At 39.4% G+C, this 20,808-nt stretch overlaps 1 protein-coding gene across 1 annotated transcript; it reads left to right on the forward strand.

Annotated features, from left to right (window-relative positions):
- The first annotated feature begins 398 nt into the window (after positions 1 to 398).
- Positions 399 to 20,335, forward strand: slc25a22a (solute carrier family 25 member 22a). Its single transcript, XM_084733792.1, has 11 exons — positions 399 to 556; positions 9,247 to 9,448; positions 9,556 to 9,681; positions 9,837 to 9,892; positions 11,308 to 11,398; positions 12,825 to 12,879; positions 13,571 to 13,631; positions 13,864 to 14,008; positions 14,567 to 14,721; positions 14,805 to 14,880; positions 16,283 to 20,335. The coding sequence occupies exons 2-11, from the start codon at positions 9,429 to 9,431 to the stop codon at positions 16,434 to 16,436; spliced, it is 939 nt and encodes a 312-aa protein (XP_084589918.1). The 5' UTR covers positions 399 to 556; positions 9,247 to 9,428; the 3' UTR covers positions 16,437 to 20,335.
- Positions 20,336 to 20,808: the final 473 nt, after the last annotated feature.

A 20,808-nucleotide genomic window follows, 5' to 3' on the forward strand; every position in this document is an offset into this window, starting at 1 on the left:
TTAATTCACACTGTTTTTATTTATTAGTAAAACTGTGAAAATAAAAAATGTGTCAGCAGTTTCATTTTTAACTTTCTGCTGAGAGTCCCACAGTGAGCCATTGCCGCATTTATTGTTGCATGCTGCCCTTCATCCCAATATTCCTGCTGGAGCCATTTTTCTATTTTAGTGCTCAAGGTCATTGGGTTGAAACGTCACGATGACGCTGCAGGCCCCCATCCCCCACACACACACCTAACTATACTGCAAATAAAATATGTCTGTACTTCTACTACATACCACTAGAGGACCCTTTTTTTAAATCCCTTTGCTGTTTTTTTTTTTTTTTTTTTTTTTTTTTTATTCAAGTCCTTCTCCCTCCCTCCCGCCCTCCCTGCCTCCCTCCTTCCCTGCCTGCTTTCACTCCCACCTCCTCTACCTCCCTCCGCTGGACTCAAATGCTAGTAACACCGGTAGGTTAGCTATTGTCGCTCTGTCAGCCAAAGACACACAGTAAAAAGGCTTTGATTTCACACCACAGCCACACCAGGAGAGATAACGACAGCGGCTCTATGCGGTATGTAGATAACGGGATGCAGTCAACGTCTGATTCATACAGTATGTGTGTGTGTGTGTGTGTTGGCTTGAAGCCGTTATAAACCTTTACCTGGGAATAACGTGAAGGCGACACATTTAGCTAAATTTCAGATGTAACGCTAAATAAATTGAGATAACGGTCGCGACGCGTAAAGATAGCGACCGTTCAGACTGGGATGTGATGTGGTTTTGTCGATACATCGTTAGAGGCGGCAAATTATTTTCCGTTATGTGACAAACCTGGCATTTTTAATATATATGATGGTTTTAATTTGACGTTAATTACAGGCCTGTTGCGAAAGATCAATTTAAGCTACTGCGATGTCGACATTACCGTTAAGAATCACGTATAATGGTCACGCAGGGTTCGTTAATATGCGTTGTCATATTTTGCCCATCAAACCGTGGAGCTGTTGGGCACAGGTGTAATGGTTATTCATTACCATTATAGAGACAAACACGTCATCTCACGTTTCATGGTTTTACTTGGCTTCTTGGTTTTGGATGAGTAACCGGACCAGTTACCGAATATCCCCCCAGACCCTGTGAGGGGGCCACTGCGGCCGCCCTCTGCCGGCTCCTGCTCAGTAGTGAGGGTGTAACTGTTATCATGTGGGCTGGGATGTTGGTAGTGGAGGGTAAACCCATTTAAACTGTACCCACCTCCTTCTTCCATTGGTAGCTGCTCACCTCAGGCAGGCAGACTCTAGCTAAACATTAACATGCTGTAACTTCTTAGCACAGAATGAAAGACAGGCAATAAATTTCAATAAGATAATTTCGTGGAAGCCATTTTTTATTTTACCCACCTTGCTGTTCTATTTACACCCTCATCTCTGCTGAGGCATCAGACTGCTCAAGATGCACACTTTAGAGGAGGTTTTACTGCTGAGCAAGCTATTGAGGACTTGTAAACTTACAGCAGTGCATTCTTTTAAAGGGACATTTCACCCCTCAAAAATGTCTGTTTGCACCATGCCCCCTAGGTCAGCTATAAAGAGCAACAAAGTCTCTGGAGAGAGGAGGTTGTTGTTGTGAGTGGGTTAGACACAACCCCGAGAGTAAAAGATGTTGGCTACTGACACTTGGGTGCAAATAGCATCTGCCAAATCAAAAATAGATGTTTTGAGTGCTGTATCAGTCTACACTGTTTTGGTGTGAGAAGCCCAATTTTGGAAATTTTGGATGTAGAGATATATTCCTTATCTTGAATATGATAGATGTAGATGACATTCTGCTTGTGATGCTCAGAGCACAAAAAAAAAAAAAAAATTAAAAAATCCACAGCCATGTCTCTTTCCAAAAATCATGACCCGGTTACTCAAGATAATCTACAGACCTTGTTGTGAGCAATTTCATGTCAATCATTTCAGGGTTGGGTAATATGTTGATAGTGTGATGTAAGACTAGATAACAGCTTAGACTTTGAATATTGTTATATTGTGATATGGCGCAAGTGTTGTCTTTTCTTGGTTTTAAAGGCTACATTGCAGTTAAGTGAATTAATTTTCTGAACTCACCAGACTGGTCTAATTCTATTTTTGTTATTCATCCTACCCACATAATAATAACATTCACATTATTGATGATTATTTATCAATAATCCCGCTGTGTTAATATTTTGTGAGGGTGTTTGGTCAAAAACATTGTGATATTTGATTTTCTACATATTGCCAGGCCCTACTGTAGTATACTTTAAGCTACAGCAATGCACCATATTCTAGAAGATCATTATGTTTATACTATTTAAGAATTTACTGTATGTTATTTAAGAGAAAATGTGTATATTGAGATATATATTGTATATCTCAGCATAGCAAGCCATATTGTCTAACATTATTTCACGTAGGAGCTATTTTCTTGCTACTGTCTGCCAATTATATCGTAGATCCACTCATGGATATTAATGGTGGGCTCCTTGACTGAACTGTAACTTCTTGTCTGTGAGTTGATGCACACTTCCTTCTGCATGGCCATGCAGTTGGTAGGTATAGTTAGAGCAGAAAGAAAATAGTCCCTACATGATACCGCTCACAACAAGATCTGTGAAGTATCTTGAATAAACGGGACATGACATGTTGAAAGAGACATTGCATCTAAGTTTTTCAAATGTATTTTTTTTTTGCTACCACAAGCCGAGCGCCATCTAGTCCCATTCTTCTCTGTTTAACTTTCACTTTAAAAGAAATAACTTCTTTCCAGAGTTTCCAGTATTTTGGATAGGTTATGCTGAGGCCAAGCAGTGTAATCAAACATTGCTGCAGCCTTGAAATAATTGATGAGGTGAGTCATTCATGGGTGTACGGTGACATCCTATGCTTTCCATTGGAACTGTTGTACCTTGTGGCTTTCATTCAGTAAAAACATCGTCACTGTGTTAAATATTAATATAATCTGCTAGAAAAAGAAAAAGCTAAAATCCTTGAGCCAAGGACTACTAAATGTCATTGGTATATGTGCACTGAATGGAAATGTTGTATAGTCATGCTGGTGGGAAGATTCTGTGCCGTTGTGTGAAAGTTACCAGTCTGTTAGACCATCCAAAGCCTTACCGTAATCTGTAACCAGATGCTTCAATACTGCATTTGGGTTTCTATCCAAAAAAAAGCAGACACACAGTGGTTTTATTATTTGCTTATCAAGGCCGCAGGAAAGCTGAGAGGGAGGCACAACAGAGGAGATACAAGAGAAAAGCCCTGGGTGACTTTAGAAACTGGGCCACCAGGGATACCTGTGGTGTCAGAGGAGGGACTAAACACTACACCACCTCTCTGAACTGAAGGAGCACTTTTGCCCCTTGAAAGCTGAACTGTTATTTCTGATCTAAGCCAGGTGATTACAACAATGAATCACTGTGCACATTTCATGGTTGCAATATGAACTCGGTGTAGAGGACCTGTAGTGGTGGAAATGCATCCACCATGCCCAGATCATAACTCTCACTCCACTGGTTGTAAATGGAGATTGCGAGAGAGCTTTCATAAGTAGGTATTAGGTTTATAATCCTGATGCTGGAGGGAAGAGGGAAATAGTAATCAGATTTATCTGTGACACCACAAAATTCATCCCTTGTTTCCGCAGTGCTACCAAAAATAGACTGCATCTTATAAATCGGTGTTTTAAAAAAGCGTGATAACAGCATCATAACAGCTGTCAGCTTTACTGTGAAGAACAGTGGATATACAGATGTCAGTATAAAGAATTATTATTTCGAAATAACTGATGCAACAAATATAGATAATATAATATAGTAGACTGAAATTATACCCACAATCCTCCAAAAATGGCTTCAGACAGAATGTGAAAGTGGACAGATTGGGCTGTATATTAGATCTGGTCTTTGTGCTCCTGCAGCTGAGAAAAGTACTTGACATCTGATGAAGGATTGCAGGAACAAACTTGTGTCTGAGATAGTCCTCAATGCAGCTCCCGTGTTGATGGCTTAGAGCTCACAGTTCGTTAATCATACCAGTCCATGTGAGACAGATGGACTGGTGACAACAGCCTGCTCTAAGCTAATGAGGAAGGACCTTTGTGATTTTCCTTTCTTTGCTGTCTTTTCCACTAAAGCCACAGTCACGTGAGAAGAGTGCTGACTATCACAGTGCTTTGCTTTATCACGACAGCCACTCACTTCCTCCTATCAGTCACCCAAATTCACTGTCATGTAGTCAGCTAGACCTTTGCTCTGCTTGGCACTCGGACAGAGAGGTAGTCCAGGACCTGAAAGGTATAAAGTGAATTTTCTCTGGTTATTTGAATGAAAGGAATATAATTTGCATGTTGTTTTGCATAGGAAATTAACTGGTGTGGATTTGTCTCCAGATTTTCCGTATCTCCATGATTATATTTGTCTTTTTGTTATTTTTTTATGATTGAGATGTGCATTAGAGCACATTAGTTGAAGCAACAGGTTACAAGTATGTTTGGAAAGAAAAGCTTCTCATCTTCTCTGTCACTTATTTTATTTTACTCTGTTAGACGTTCCCATTACTCTATCAGATGTTACCAGCTTTTGTCCCAGCAAGTGTTAAATCAAAAATTTCCAAAACTGCACAGCAAGTAATTGATCTTATGAAGTTTAAATCCATAAAGATTCCATAAAGACTCAAGAGCATGTGTTATGAACATTTTATTTATAACCCAACTGGTACTGGATTTCGGGTGCTGATGCTGATAATGATATTAGAGTGGTAAAAAATCTGATATTGATACATCAGCAAATTCTTTTTTTCAAAATGGTATCTGGGCACTGAAAAAGAAAACATTCACTAGTATTTTTAATAACTGTAAATAAAATGTAAACTACAAAGGAAAAGACACGAAATTATATTAATATAGACCGATATAGCTGTGATAAGCCAGTACCAAGCTGAGAATATGGGTTGACCGATATTTTGGTTAGGCTCTAAGAAATAAAAACAATCTGCATCATATTCTGTAAAAAAAATATTGAGCACATATATGCAGATTCTTTTATAGACCAATCCTAGTGTAGGCCTGATATCAGACCAATAATATTGGCCAACCATGATAACTGTCTGGCTTTACTTTTATTTATTGTATTTGTCCACATATTACCTTAGATACATAATACTGCAGTTACATAATAATCTGCTTATTATGCAATATTTGTTTTTAGTTATTATTATTTAATTAACAACTTTTCAGATGAGTCAAAAGTCTTAAGAAATCAACTTTTCAACATCAACATTTATGCTCATTTTTATTTAATATATTATTCTGTTACATGGCACATCATATAACATGTGGTGTCATTCATAAATAGTATGTAAACCTGTATACTGACACACCCTGTACCCCGCCTCTGTGAGATTACATGAACTGGATCATTACATACAATATCTGTAGGCATTTAACATTAAACATGGACTTGTAATTATGTATTTTAAAAGTTTAGGAATTTAATATCCTAAATTCTAGCAAAGGAAGATTGCTTGCTGCTTTACTGATAAGGTTAAATATAAGCGTCCTTGTCAGTAAAACGCTGTTTATTGCCTCATTGCTCAATTTGAAAAGATGACCAAGGGTCAAAAACCGACCTGTTATCTGCCGGTGCCCGGACTCTTAAGCAGCTCTTTAATCAAGTGTGTCCAATAGTTGCCTTAGAGGGGGCTGGGTTAAGTTATAAGGTAAATGTTCTGCATGGCAGCTAAGTTGCACAATCACTGTGTCTATTGTTTACTCATCAGTGCTTATCTCCTCTAGAGGTACAAACTCAAAATATGACCTCTGTGAACGTGTGTGTAAGAGATGATCAAAGTCACTTGTACTTGGTAAAGAATTCACTTTTTTCATGTTTATCAAGTCTAGTCAGCAGTAACGCTTCTCTTTAATAGTTTAGTGTAATGAAAGTGACTTTACATGTTTTCAAGTGATGTTGGGCTTTGGTTATGTGGGATTTAGTGAGAAGAAACACCAGTTCCCCTGCAGTGTGTCCCCTTGTTATTTGTCTCTTGCTATGACAATAAAAGGAATTCCTTGGAGATTTTTGTTGATGAGTGATGCCACTGTGCTGTGGACACTGCACACTGAGGCTGGTTGTTTCCTGACAGACTCTGATTGTCATGACAAGGCAGTGCAGCCAGGCTTTGACTGCGGGTCAAATAAATGTTCTGGTGCTGCAGACACAGATGTATGGTGTGTGGATGAACTGAAGTGGACGAGTAATGCCGCAAGCATGGTAAAGGAGGAGAGAGATGCCAGTTTGATGGGTGACTCATGTTAGACTGCAGTGCGCTTTACAAACGCAGAGCATACATGTATAATCTTCTATAAAAGAAAAACCAGAGTGCTGACTGTGGAGCTCAGGAGGAAGTCAGTGACAGGAAATAGGGAAACAAAAGTAGCATGCAGCACTGTGAGAAGATGGGCTGCTGGGTGAGAAAATGGTGAGGACGATGAGAGGGAGACGAGAGATGGAGGAGGGCTGTGAAGTCGGCTGTGTGAAGCTCCAGGGAGCAGAGAGGAGCACACCCAGCTGACATAGACCAGAGAGGCGACTGAGGCTTGCTGACCTGCTCTGATCCCCCCCCCCCCCCCCCCCCCACCTCCTCTTCTCTCCCACCCTCCTCCACCTCTGGAGCAGCCAGTGAGGGCCTCAAGTCCCCATCCAAACTAAATACTCCAGACCACAGCCATGCAGCATTCATGGCGAGATACAGTCAAACATGCAGGCATGCCGCGCGTTCTCTCTGAAAACGGAATCTGAGGAATTAGTGATACTTCCGTCGAATGAGTGTGTACACAGTTGAACTTCACAAAGAAACACACAAGTCAGCAAAGATGTGAGACGGAAAAGCTGTGTTTGAGAGTCCTGACTCGTGACTGAGAGGGAAATGATGGGGGAGGGCTGGTGAGGAGGAGAGGTGGAGGAGGCGGGTTGCACATGCACAGGCAGGTTGTGATTGGTGGATGGAGGGGGTGGAGAGAATGAAAAGGGGAAATGGGAAGCATCTCCTCACACTGAGGGCATTCTGTACCAGAAATAGAGAGCATCTCTTGGCCACATTAGATATTTTTCATCTGTTTGCTCAAAAATGACTGTTACAGCACCCAGAGGATAGAGATTCTCCTGTATGACTGCAGTTTCACAGTGAAAGAGCTTATGCATAAAACATGAATGTTCAAGGACATGTGTGACGCACAGATGTTCCAGTGGTGACAGATTTGTTTAACAGAAAGTAATCCTTCTACAGTGATCGCTAAAGCTCTATTTTTTAAGAATCTGCCAGCAATATTGCTGAATTATGCTGGTTAGTGATAAACTATTGACACTTAACATGTGCCATTGTCATTACTTAGATATTAATAAGTGACATGCAGAGCATCTTTATTAAATTCTGCTTTTTATTGTTTCCTTAAGAGAAATGTCTACAGCATCCAAGCCAGGAAATAGTGTACTATGTATGTATTATAACAAGACAACAGATGTATATTGGAAAAGCAAAATAATCTACAAACAAAGGTGAAAAACAATAGAATAGAATAATGATGCTGTGCACATATTCTATGATTATGACATGAATAAGGCAAATTTACAGAAGAGAAAATAATAGTTGGTAGTTTGGAGGATAACTCCCATTCCAATGTCTTAGAAAAACCACCTAAGTAGTGCTAATGGCAACTTTGAGCCACTTCAAACATTTAGTGCACACGTCTTTAATACCTTTTGTAATGCTCAAGAGGCATGAACTTGGTTTGATAATATGAATCATACCTATTTTAATAGGCCTATGTCATTTCTAAACATTTCTTTACTCCAGCTTCTAATTTGTGAAGATTTTCATATCTGGGATTGTTTTTTTTGTCTTACTGTTAATACTGTGGCTTTTAAAGAGGCCTGCCTTGCACTTGTCTGTAGTGCACTGTGAGGTGCTTGTTTTAACATGGCTTAGTTTCAACTAGCATAGAGCAGTACTGTGAACTCTTTGCTGGTGTGTTGTCAGTCAGTCATGCCAGACATGCCACCTCACTTGAACCGAGGGCTGTGTTTGGTTTTGTCCAAAGCACACCTGGGAGTAGAGTCAGAAAGTTCTTCTTACTGAGGCCATATAGCTGAAAATGTATCAAGATAAAATGTTTAATTTTACTTCATATTGATAATAAAAAACAGGAGAAAAAATGAGAGAGAAAAAACTTTCATATTGATGAGTTGACCTGTGCTTTTTTTAAATTAACCATTTCACCACCATCTGAACTAATTTTCTCACTCTGCCCTGTTTCTCTTGTGTCACATGTCGAAGGTGCAGCCAAACAACACACCTTTTAAATGATTGGCTGTTGGTGTGTCGCTTATAGCACACTTCATTATCAGGGATATGATTGGCTGAGTATACATTATGTGCTTTCATGGTGGTTTGCATTTAATTTAAACTAAAACTATTGAACGTTTTATCAAACAATTTTCGTATTACTACTGATGAAGTGTTTTCCTGATATACTGTATATCACTATTGTTTTATTGCCCCTCGCCCCTTAAATACCAAACCATTTTAGGATTTATTTTAGGATTTATGTACGCTGACTTTTAGAAAAGCTAAATTTTGGGTGAAAAAATGCTTTTTTTAATGGACAGAAGGATGAAACAGATTGAGAAAGATGCATAGTTAAATTTAACAGCTCAGTGAGGACATACTCTCAGTTTCTGTCAGTGCTAAGACATTTTCTTGATCCTTTGTGGGTTACACGTCATTAGAATGAAGTCCCCACTGATTTTTTAGGTTACACCTCGACACCTCACGCTGGCACTTACTGTCTCGTGTCTCACTTATGATGCAGATCTCTACAGTGCTTTTAGCTATTTATTCAAGAGACTTGCACTTCCAATTTCTGATTACCTCTAGGTCTCACTCCTTTGGACAGAAGTGTCGGCCAAATGGACATAATGTAACAAGACAAGCAAATTAATCACACCACCTTGGGCTTTAGTAAACTGTGATGGATATATAGCCCAGAGACCAAACGAATAATAATTGATGATGAAAATAACTGTTAGTCACAGCCTTACGTAGGCTCTAAGGATTTTTTGGGGTAAACCTAGTATTTGCAGTTTTTGCAGTACAATTTAGGTGCATTAAAAACTAGTCGTGTGGGCCACATTATGAGAGTGTTAAACCTGAACAGGTCCTTTCTGATTTTTTTTTACAGATATCCTCTAACTTGAACTAACAACAACTGCAAGGAGACAAGTGGACAAAGTGTAATCAGACTGCATAATCCCACTTGGAAAGCACCACACTACTATAACAAACACCAAAAGACAAGGACAACCTACTGAGTGTCTAGCTAACTGACAGATTGACACTTTGACCAGCCAGGGCTTGATATAAATGGCTGACAAGCAGATCAGGTAAGGCTGAATGTTAAACAACTATAAATACAGCAGCGGCCTTGTTTTTATCCATTGACATGTCATATTTCATATTTTTTGTCTCTTCCTCTGTGGTTGTCATCCAGTTTGCCTGCCAAATTGATCAATGGGGGGATCGCTGGGCTTATTGGAGTGACCTGTGTGTTTCCCATTGACCTGGCCAAGACTCGCTTGCAAAACCAGCAAAATGGATCTCGCCTTTACACCAGCATGTATGAGAATTCTGTATTTGACTTTTACATATTAGCAGAGTGTTACTCACTGTTGCTTGACTGTAGTCTGAACTAACCAGCAGTGTCACCCACCTGTCATCAGATTCTTAGGCAGCACTTTGACTAACACACCACGTTTTGCATTTGTGTTTCAGGTCAGATTGCCTTATTAAGACCATCCGGTCAGAGGGGTATTTTGGGATGTACAGAGGTAATTTTTCTTCCCTCTCTAGCATATACCTAATTTTTGTCATTTTTAGGTGACATAGGGATCTTTAGGGGGAGATTGCAGGATACATGTTTCACATCACCTGAAAGCTGGGAACCTGAATTAATTTGAGATGCAGCTCAACAATGTGTATGTAGGTTTTTCTAGTCATAAATCTGTATTAAAAAACATTGAGTTTTCTTTGGGCACCTATTCAAAAATGAAATGTTTAGAGTGTATAAGGTCTTAGAACATTATGAAAGTATGTTATGACCATCCCCATGCTCCATCATATCTCATAAATTGTTGCACCAGTGTTGATACCATTTATTACACAGATTTGATGCATAACCTAAACATTTTTAACCACCCGAGAAAAATCCCTCTAAAATACACATTCTGACAATAAGACCATGGGGAACAGCATCATGCTGTGATGTATGTCAGAAACTTTTTACATTTGGAGATTTCCCTAAGAATGATATTTTTCTTCAATTGGATGGCGAGCAGCTCTATTCTGGGGATTGCTCAGAGACCCCATATTGTGAGTATGCAGAGGAAAGCCATATATTCTCTAAATGCCCCAGGTCTCTAGTTCTTGGTTGTGAAGTTTCATGAAGCTATGATTATCTGAGAGGTCACAATGGGTAATTTTATACAGTAAGGTCAAGCTACAAAAATGGTCTCAGTATAATGAAATGTTTATTATGGAGACCAACATCATCACACATGAATATAGTTGGGCTCGTTGAATCCACAAGAGTCTCAGCTTTCCAGTCACACCCAATTTATGTAATGCCACTACTGTTTAGAGACCCCAGTGTGCAGATATATTCAACTAGAATAGGTGAAAATAACACATTTATACTGCATGCACGTTTTTTGCTGCAAACTGTATGACATTAACACAAGCGTGTGTCTGTAAGGAAAGACTTTGTCTACTCACAGAACCAATTTTCATTCAGATATCTTGAAATTAGAAGTCAAGGGACGCGTTGGGAAATTACAAGCCGGTTTTATCCTTGCCGAAATTTAACTTTGAATCATTATTTAGGCATTTTAGCTTCTCCATGACATGCTAGCATGACATGGTTGGTACCAACATATTCCTCCAGTCTTCTAGTTTCATTTAGCCAGTAGCTTTAAAACTGAGCGCACTACAGCCTTTGAAAGTGGACATCCTTGCAGAGTTGAAGAGGTTAACTTTGCCGGGATATCCTTGTGATTAAAATCTGTTGAGCAGTATAGGATTCTTACTCTTCATAGTGAGGGTACAATCATCAAATTACAGGGATCTGTGTCTCTCTGGTACAGACAACTATCTGGAAAACAATCCACAATGGACTGACTCATTCTCTCCCTCCCTTCTCTGTTTCTTCCTTTCTTTGTCTTCTTCTCTGTCCATTTTATCCTTCCAGGAGCGGCAGTGAACTTAACACTAGTCACGCCAGAGAAGGCCATCAAATTGGCTGCCAACGACTTCTTCAGGCATCACCTCTCCAAGGATGGGTGAGGCATGAAAGTGCTGACAGTCTGACTGACATACACACCTACTCTCCTCCTTCACACTCTGATTAGCTGGTGTGTTTACTAATATGTAATCTGACACATTAGCTGTCTGGATTCTCACCAAGCCTCCAGTAAATCCTCCACCATTCTGTCATCTCCTCCAAGTATTTCACAGTGGTTTGTTAAAGGGTTAGTTTTATTTACTGTGGGGTTGCATGAGGTACTTACTGATAGTCAGTGTATTAGATACATTAAATGGTGGCTGACATGCTCGCAGTTTAAAGAAGCATAGAGGAGCACCAGCGTGCTAATCAATGTGCTGCTGTGGACAGGGTCAGCAGCAAAAGCCACCCAAAAAAATCAATATCACATTTTGGCTAAAGAGTTTGGTTGTTTTGGCTTATATAATGGCGGGTTCCTGTTGGAAAAGGCTGTCTGGCAGCAAAGTAAACCCTTTAAAACATTCTAAACATTTTGTACATTTATGCTGATATTGATTTTTTTTTAGGTGGACCTTTTTTAAGTTTCTAAAATACCTTTTGTTGCTGACCTCGTCCACAGCAGTACATTGCTTAGCCTGTGTGTTGGTGCCCCTCCCTGCTACTCCAAACTGGGGCATACTGAATGGTATCTTCTGTAGCTAAAACACTGACAATGGATAAGTACCTCATACAGCCTCACATTTAATAATCCATATTATCCCTGTCTGGTTTAAAAATACAGAGATGCTTGTATGTGTGCCATCAGAAGTCCTGTCTGAGCTCAAGTTACCAAGTAAAATTAGCACACAGCAGTGTTGCAACATTGTCCAACATTAGCATCCATCGTCTGGTGTTGCTGAAATCAAGCGCCATTGTCCCCCATGAGCACTGTCTGCAAAGATAAACCTGAAGGTTTCTGGGACATCTGTCTCCATCTCTATGGTGACAAACATGCCGGCTGATGAATGATTGACTTGTCTGGCCCAGTTGCTCACCTTGTGAATTATTAATCTGCCCTTGTGCCTGACATGTTGATATGGAAGACAAAGATTAGCATCACCAGCACAGGTGGTGACAACTCCTTTTCCAGAAATAAAGTTGTCTGGCTCTCACATGGCATTCTTAGGAATAAGGGTTTCAAAATGGCTCTTCCTGAAAGGCTAAACCATTTGCTTCAGAAGAACCATTTTTTGAAGAAAGGGTTTGTCAAGGGTTCTTTATAAGACTAAGAGTTCCATTAAGAACTATTTTCATCCAAACCTTTTTCAGAAGAAAGAGTGTTCTTACTTGTGTTCTTGTGTTTTTGCCTCATCCGTAGAATAGAATTTGGTTCTCTGTAGAATCCTCAGAAGGCAAGAGCATTATATGTGAAACCATTATTTAAAAAAAGGATATTCTTGTTCATGTTTTCATCTGACCTTGCTGTTCTTCTTCTTCTTTTCCAGAAAACTCACTCTGTTCAAAGAGATGCTGGCTGGGTGCGGGGCAGGTACATGCCAGGTGAGTGAGTGAGGTGCTGCTTTAATTGCATCCTCCTGTTCGCCATCTGGAACTGCTGCCATTGTCAGCTCACGCGCAAACCACTGGGCCTCAGCCATCGCCTCATTTGTCTCTGCCTGCAGCCAGAATTAGCAGAGACCACGTCTAAATGAGATGTGGTAGCTGCAGAAACACGTTCGCAGAGTGTATCTGCAGCTTGTCCCCTGTTATCTGTGATCTGAGCGTGACCTCTAACGTTCCATTTTCATGAATGATTTTTAATCACTGAAATGTTGTCCCGTTAGCAGGCGATACACTGGCAGCTAGATTTGAGTGATCAGATAAGACGCTGTGAGAGTGCTTGGCCATGTGCACTGAGTGAGTGAGTCACAGGGAAATGCCTGTTGTCAATGAGGCCAAAGGCTTCAAGCCCGAGGAACGTGATTAGATTAAGTGTAGCAGACCTTGGATTAAGATTGCAGCTGAGAACATGGCCATCTCACCCTTAATCCAGTTAACTAGTTACTACTGTGTGGATTACAGAGGAAAACAAGAGTTGACATTTAGCTAACGGATGCCAGTAGATTTACACTGGACACGGGTTTTCCCTGACACAGCCACTATGAATCAGTCCTAAACTGTAACTTTATTTAGCTGATTTGTTCACACTGCGCATATGTTGACATTGATTCTTTATCTTGTTTTGCTCCAGGTTATTGTCACAACTCCTATGGAGATGCTGAAAATCCAGCTCCAAGATGCTGGACGAATTGGTAAGAGGAAATGAAATCCAGATGGTGGTTTAGCAAAGAATGAGGAGTGTAACTGGAGAAACAGTGGCCTCATGTGGTCATGCCAGGGATTACAACAGCTTTATGCTGCTTTCTTCCTATTGTTATGAATTCAAAATGTCTGCCCATTTGTCTATTCTTAGCATTGTGTGATTCTAGTAGCTTTATGTGAAACCTGTGTTGTTGTTAAGGTTGTGTTTCTTTTGCTCCCCAGCGGCTCAGAGGAAGCTGATGCCAGAAACTGTGGCAGCAGGTACCGTGGAGACCAAGTCCCCAACAGCCATGCAGCTCACCCGAGATCTACTGAGGGAAAAGGGAATTGCTGGGCTGTATAAAGGCCTTGGTGCCACATTGCTCAGGTAAAAAACATCTAGATAGATTTAGCAACTGGGGCTGGGCAGTATATGAATATTATATCATGATATGAAACTAGATATCATCGATTTTGGGCATCATTATGCTTTGATATGTCATAAGTGTTGTCCTTTCCTGGCTTTAAAAGCTGTCTGTCTTTACCCACGTAGTCATTATATCCCCATTACTGATGATATGTATATATCAAAAATCTCATTATGTTAATATTCTATGAAAGCAGAAATATTCCTTACAATATTGTTGCAATATCAGTTTTACAGGTGTCACATTTTTCCAAATACACGATTCAATTTCACTTTCAATTTTCAGGCCATGATTTAATTTAATTTCCCGATTTAAGTTTTTTGTTCTGTTGGACTATACAGTCTTGATTTGTAAGGTTCAACAGATTAATGGTTTTAAATACTGATATTGAGTGCATCTGATCAAAAATACGGGGATATTTGATTTTGTCCATATTGAGCAGCCCTGTAACCTATTAACTGTAATGAGCTTCACATGACTCACTGTGAACATCTCGTCCTGTTTCTCTCTTTTCGTAGGGATGTTCCTTTCTCCATCATCTACTTCCCCCTTTTTGCCAACCTGAATAACCTGGGCAAAAGAGGCGCAGAGGGGCCTGCTCCTTTCTACGTGTCGTTTATATCAGGCTGCGTTGCGGGGAGCACAGCGGCTGTTGCTGTCAACCCTGTCGATGGTGAGCTGTGGGACGTTAATGCAGCAATGTGTGCACTGCCGTTAGTTGATGTTATATATTCACCGGAGCTCTGTGTGTTGCAGTGATAAAGACTAGACTGCAGTCGCTGAACCGAGGAAGCACAGAAGACACGTACAGTGGAGTGACTGACTGTATCAGGTGACCTCATTATGTCTTCACTGCTGCAGCATGTGTGATGGTGCATGTAGAGTCAAGTCAAAATGTATTTAAGAGTAACAGGAACACTTCATAATAACCACATCACAGGTAATAGTTTATTGTTAACAATTAAATGATATGAAAATAATGTTTACAAAGTTTTACTAATGCTATATTTTATGTCATTTTATCATTAGTTTTGTGTAACTAAAATAATTTGTTTATAAATTAGATATTTTATCAGCTGATACAAGGTGATAACAATTACATTCTCATTACATTAGGAGAGATCTGATAACAAATAATAGCAATAAAGGTTAAAAAGTGTAAAGGTGAACTTTATTGTCACATATGCAGGGTGCAACTTCTCTGCTTTTAACCCATACATTATTAGGAGCAGTGGGCAGCTGCTGTGGAGATGCAACTCCAGATGTTAGCCAGTGCCTTGGTCAGGGGTAATGTCAGGAGAATTAACCTAGACACATGTTTTCGATTTTAGTGGGGATTGTATTGTCTCACTTAGTTTTTGTAAAGTTTAGTTTTTATTTTTATTTCTGTTAAGTAAGATGCTTTTTCATACACAGTTTTAGTTTTTAGTTTAATTTTATATTAGAATTATAATAACCTTCATTCAAATTTGAAGATTTATGCCTTCTATTATTAATACATTATTATTAAATGTTAAAAGGGCCTTAAGGGCCAAAAGTCTTAACAAAACAACGCTCAACTGTCTGTTAACAAGAACAGTTTGCTAATCCCTTAATTATTTACATTTATAGTTAGTAACACAGTCAGTCATATCAGCAGCTGCACCTACTACAATAAAACTCACTTTGTCTCCTCTACAATGTCCGGATTTCTGACGAGAGCTTCTTTGATTATTTGCACAGATTTTTTCATCACTGGTTAAGGATTCACTCTCAACAGGCTCCGTCTTTTCTGCCAACCTGTTTAAATTTTTGATGCATGCACAAACTAAATACAAGTCCTTGGTCCATCTGCCAGGTTCCTCCTGAAACAACACCTCTAGCATTGCCAAAGTCAGGCAGTTTTTATTTGGCACTTAATGCTGTAAAGTCAATTGCCTTTGGGGATAAACAAAGTTGAACTTAAATGTGAACCTGAACTTCAACTACCTATGTTTTGAAAGACAAAATTGGCAACGAAAGCAGCAGGAGGAAAGCCACCATTTGTAATAAATAGTAAACATTGTCATGTATTTATTCTTTTAAATAGTGAAATACTATTAACTAAAGTTTAGTTAACACTCATTTGACCACTTATCAATAATTGTTATTATAAAATGTTAGGTGAAACACCAACACTATATCTACTGGTACATACTGAACTAGTGCTGGTTATGTGTTTCACTTATAATAACAAGCTTTTATTTGCTCTGTAGGAAAATCCTGCGTAATGAGGGTCCATCAGCCTTCCTGAAAGGAGCTTACTGTCGAGCCTTGGTCATTGCACCGCTGTTTGGCATCGCCCAGGTGGTCTACTTCTTGGGCGTGGGTGAATTTATCCTCAGCTTCTTGCCTAAGAGAGACAACTAAGAAGCATTTCCTTTCTGCCTTTCCCTCCCATAATGCATCACACCAATTGCGTGAGGATTCATCTCATTCTGAAGTGAAATTTGTCGATGGGTCAAAGCATGACCAATCACTACATTTTCTTTTAAATTTGTTGTGTTGAATGTTGAAATAGTTTAGGAGAGAGCCTTTGTTTGCCAAGCTGCCTGTGGTGGCACACAAAATTCCAGTAGGCATGCTCATGCTCATCTCTCTGGAAATGAAGCCACAAATATCAGTTGAAGTTTTAATGGAATATTGCTTTATAATTACATTTTATTGCATTTTTGAATATGATTGTTGAATTTTCAAAGTAGATGTACTGCCCTTGGTTGCTGCAATTCTGCAAGCCCCACAGTACCTAATCACAATTAGGTAGTACTAATGTTTAATTATAAACTGTAACTACCATAGCTAAATTAAATGCACATACTTTAATTAGAAATATTTGTTAACATTAGATCTGGTAGAGTATTTACTAAAAATGCTTTTCAAAGAATCCCCCCAGACCTTATGTCTTAAAGGACAAACTACTTAGAGCAAAATCTATGCCTCTGTTTCAGACAAAGACCCAGGAAATGTGTTGATTTGATATGAGCACACTCCCTGTGATCTTTCCTGAGAAGCCACATCCCTTCCTGTAAGTGGTTGTAATGAACTCAGCCATTCAGCTCCGAGCAGACTTTGATTGCCTTGGCTTTTTAAGTAGATCAGGTTCCATCTGATATTTAGTGCTACCACAATGGTTCGACTGTTTTGCCCCCGTGAAAGATGTCTCATGCTTTGTAGTCGCACACCACACTGAAGAAATGGTGTACAACATTCGGGCATTATGCATGACCAAACTACAAGTATACATTGTTTAACGTCCACACCAAATCATAAGAAAAACTGCTTCTATATCATCAAGCATGTTGTACTTATGGCCACGCCCTAATCAGCAATGTCACAGCGGGAGTTTTGCCTCCTGCTGTGATATCACTGATTGTATTGTGGCCAAAACTGTAGTGCGCTTTAACATTTGAGTCCACGGTGAGAGGTGCGGTGGCAGTTTTCTGCCTTGTGTGATTCATTGTGGATTCAGATGGAAGCATCAGCTGTGAACACTAAATGGACTGAAAGTAATTTTAATAGAACTTCAGATTATTAGTAGATATTCAGTAATTATCCTGACAAATGGTCTCACATCACATGTCGAGGCCTCACGACTCACAGTCACCCATTGTGGAGCCATTAAGACCGTAGCTGGGGTAGTTCAAACCCTTATATCCACACATGATTCTTATTGTTTACAGATTTAAATTATTTCTCCGAACTTGAATCCAGTGGCAGGACCCAAAGAGCTAATGAAAAACATTTTTTTCTTTATCAGAAAATTAAACCAATGTGGTTTCAGTGTTCTATGAGTTTTACCAAACATCTCTGCTTGTTTGCTTTCAAGGTTTTGTTTGCTTTAAGCTGCTAGGGAAAGCAGCCCCTGTCGTATCTTGTTTATGCATCACAACACTGAAGCCCTGCCATTGGTTTATCTCACCGGAGATCAAGGTGACTTTGATGTGTATTATCCAATCACATTCCTTCCTCGCTCCCGCTGTTTCAAGAAGCTCGTCAGTTGTACCGTTGCACTGTAGATGTGCAGTGCAACTTCTCAGTGTATTATCATTTGTGGGAGTGAGATCTATTTATCAATATTCTTTTCGATAGGCAGTATGGCACTAAATATTTGTATGTGTTGTTTTTTCTGTGTCAAAGTGTCCACCTTAACTATATTGTACATATGCAGATGATATGGACTTATGTTTTAGGATTTTATTGTTTGTTTTTGTACATGATGGCTTATTTGCACACCTACCTCTCCAGCTCCCCCCTCAGTCCATATTGTGGTGATTTTATGTTATGATGATGTGGACATATCAAATGAAGGAACATGTTTTAATGCAACTAGCATCATTTGAACCTAAATGCAGCATACTGACAGGGTTTTCTATGGTATGCAAACACTAGTGTAGATCTAGGACGTTTTTTTTTGGAGGTGCCATTTTTCCCAAGCTTTTGGTTAAAGGTACAGTGTGTAAGATTTAGGCAGATCTATTGGCAGAATATGAAGAAACTGAATATAATATTCAGAGGTTTGCGTTCATTAGTATATAGTCACCTCAACTAATGAATTGTTGTGTATTTGTTACCTTAGAATGAGTTTTGTAGCCTCTGTAGTTTCTCCTTCACCCAGGGGAGGGTGCGGCAAGCGGTATTCACTTAGCTGTAATCTACAACCTCCCTGCTAGATGCCACTAAATCCTACACACTGGTCTTTTAAGTTGGGTAGGCCTATTGTCCTGTTTCCTACAGTTTTACCAACTAGGACCAAATGAAGCATCAGGTGATGATGATATAGGTATAGTACGTTTTTGTGTATGACCTGTGGCACTAGAGAGACTGTCCTGGAAATGAAATAAAACGCACCCTAGACGAGGCCAGTAGGGACCAGCTGACATCAGACTGTAAATTTAACATCTGTCTTTTTGAATGGTGCTTCTTTCATGAGGTTGCTGCAATATGACGACCAAGGCTGTATCGACTGAATCACATGCTAGCGAATCTCAGCATTATCAATGTCTTAACTGAAAGCCATAGGTCAGGGCGGGGCAAGAGAACTGCTAGACATCGACTGGCACCTCCAGCCATGTTGACAGATGACAGCTGAGCCACAGGAAAATGGCAAAAAAAAGACCTGCCTGCTCATGTGAGCTCGTCTTTATAAAATTCCTGTTGTTTCAACATTCCGATTGCCAGTTCATCTCATATATAAATATATATATGCTGTTATTGTGATGATCATAATGCCTATTTTTGTGTTGTTGAGATTATTGTTATGATTTTTGAACCTTCCCACCCCTCTGCTCCCTCGTTCGTTTTCAGATTTTATTGTCTGTTCTTGGTTGAATCTTGAAAATGTTGTGCAAAGTCATTTTGTTTTACACAGCTGTGAATTTTCACTGACCTTGTGCATTTGGTTCTGTATGTGTGTGTGTGTGTGTGTGTGTGTGCGTGTGTGTGTCTGACTGTGTAGTGCTGTAGTTGATGTGTAGTTGTTAGTGCAACACTGCGGTATTTTTCTCTTTGATTGTCAGACCCCATGCTCTCTTCCCTCTTTCCTTCTACCTGTCACACTCCTCTGCCATGGACTCCCCTCAGCAGCCACACAGCTGGGGGTGCAGCAGGTTACTGCAGAGGAGCTCTAAAACACCAAATGTATGACTGATAGTGTATACAATCAAAGAAAGCACAAAGGATTATTAGGCACAAGAGACCACACGACCCGCTTTGATTATACTCAGACAAGGTCCTTTTCAAAACAGTGTGCTGCTCTGGCAGACGTGGATTAAAGTCTGATTTTTTTCAGTGGAGATGTTGATTGAGATTAACTTTTTCGTCTTGTATGAAAGTTTATCTAATGTCTGTAAAACTTGATCCATAGGGCTGAGACGACAGGATGAGAGACCCATGTGATGGTGTCCACTATGTTAGCCATCAGCAGTTATTCACAAAATGTATATCGCCTACATATTCTAAATGAATCAGATATAAGAATGTAACTTAGATATTATGAGATGTATTATAATTATAGTGAAGAGTTTATTAAGTTTTAATCTAAAGATTTGTGCTTTACACATTCACTGAAAAGTCCATGAACCAGCTCACTGATATGCAATAAGTAGAAGCCACACACAGACACACAATTAAAAGATAAATAAAAAAAATAAAATAAAAAAAAAATCATAACACAACCTGTCACTGACAAAGTCACCCAATGTATGGTGTAACTGGGGACCTTGGAGGCCTTCTGCACTGTAAAATTAAAAGTTGAGAGAACTTAAAAAAAAGTAACGCAACCAGCTGTAAAACCTTGTTTGGACTTTACTCAGCTGAGGGCTGATTTAGAATAAGGTCGACTTAGGTTAAAAAAGTGCACATTGCTATCGTATGTTCGGCAAACTTAACATTGCTATTCAGATCTACTTATGTTTTTAGGTTTACCCAAATTGCACTCTTGAGTTTGTCTAACTTAGCATTCTTTACCTTAAGTTAATCAAACTTAACATGACTATTCAGGTGTGTTGGCTACCTAAATTAACTCAAATTGCTACCTTAAGTTTGTTAAATTTGACATTACTACTCTGATCTACTCATGTAGTAAATTCACTCAAACGTTATCCCTTTGCTATTTTTAATGCAAAGTTGTTAAAGTGTGATTTCAACCTAGAAAAACACAGATTCCAGTCCATCAAATGCAATGATTTAAGTTTTCTTAACTTAAGTATATGAGTAGATCAGAGATAGCACTTTGAGGGAACTT

This window comes from Lutjanus erythropterus, chromosome 13 (assembly GCF_056507025.1).
Source record: "Lutjanus erythropterus isolate fLutEry1 chromosome 13, fLutEry1.hap2, whole genome shotgun sequence".
NCBI classification, from domain to species: domain Eukaryota; kingdom Metazoa; phylum Chordata; class Actinopteri; order Lutjaniformes; family Lutjanidae; genus Lutjanus; species Lutjanus erythropterus.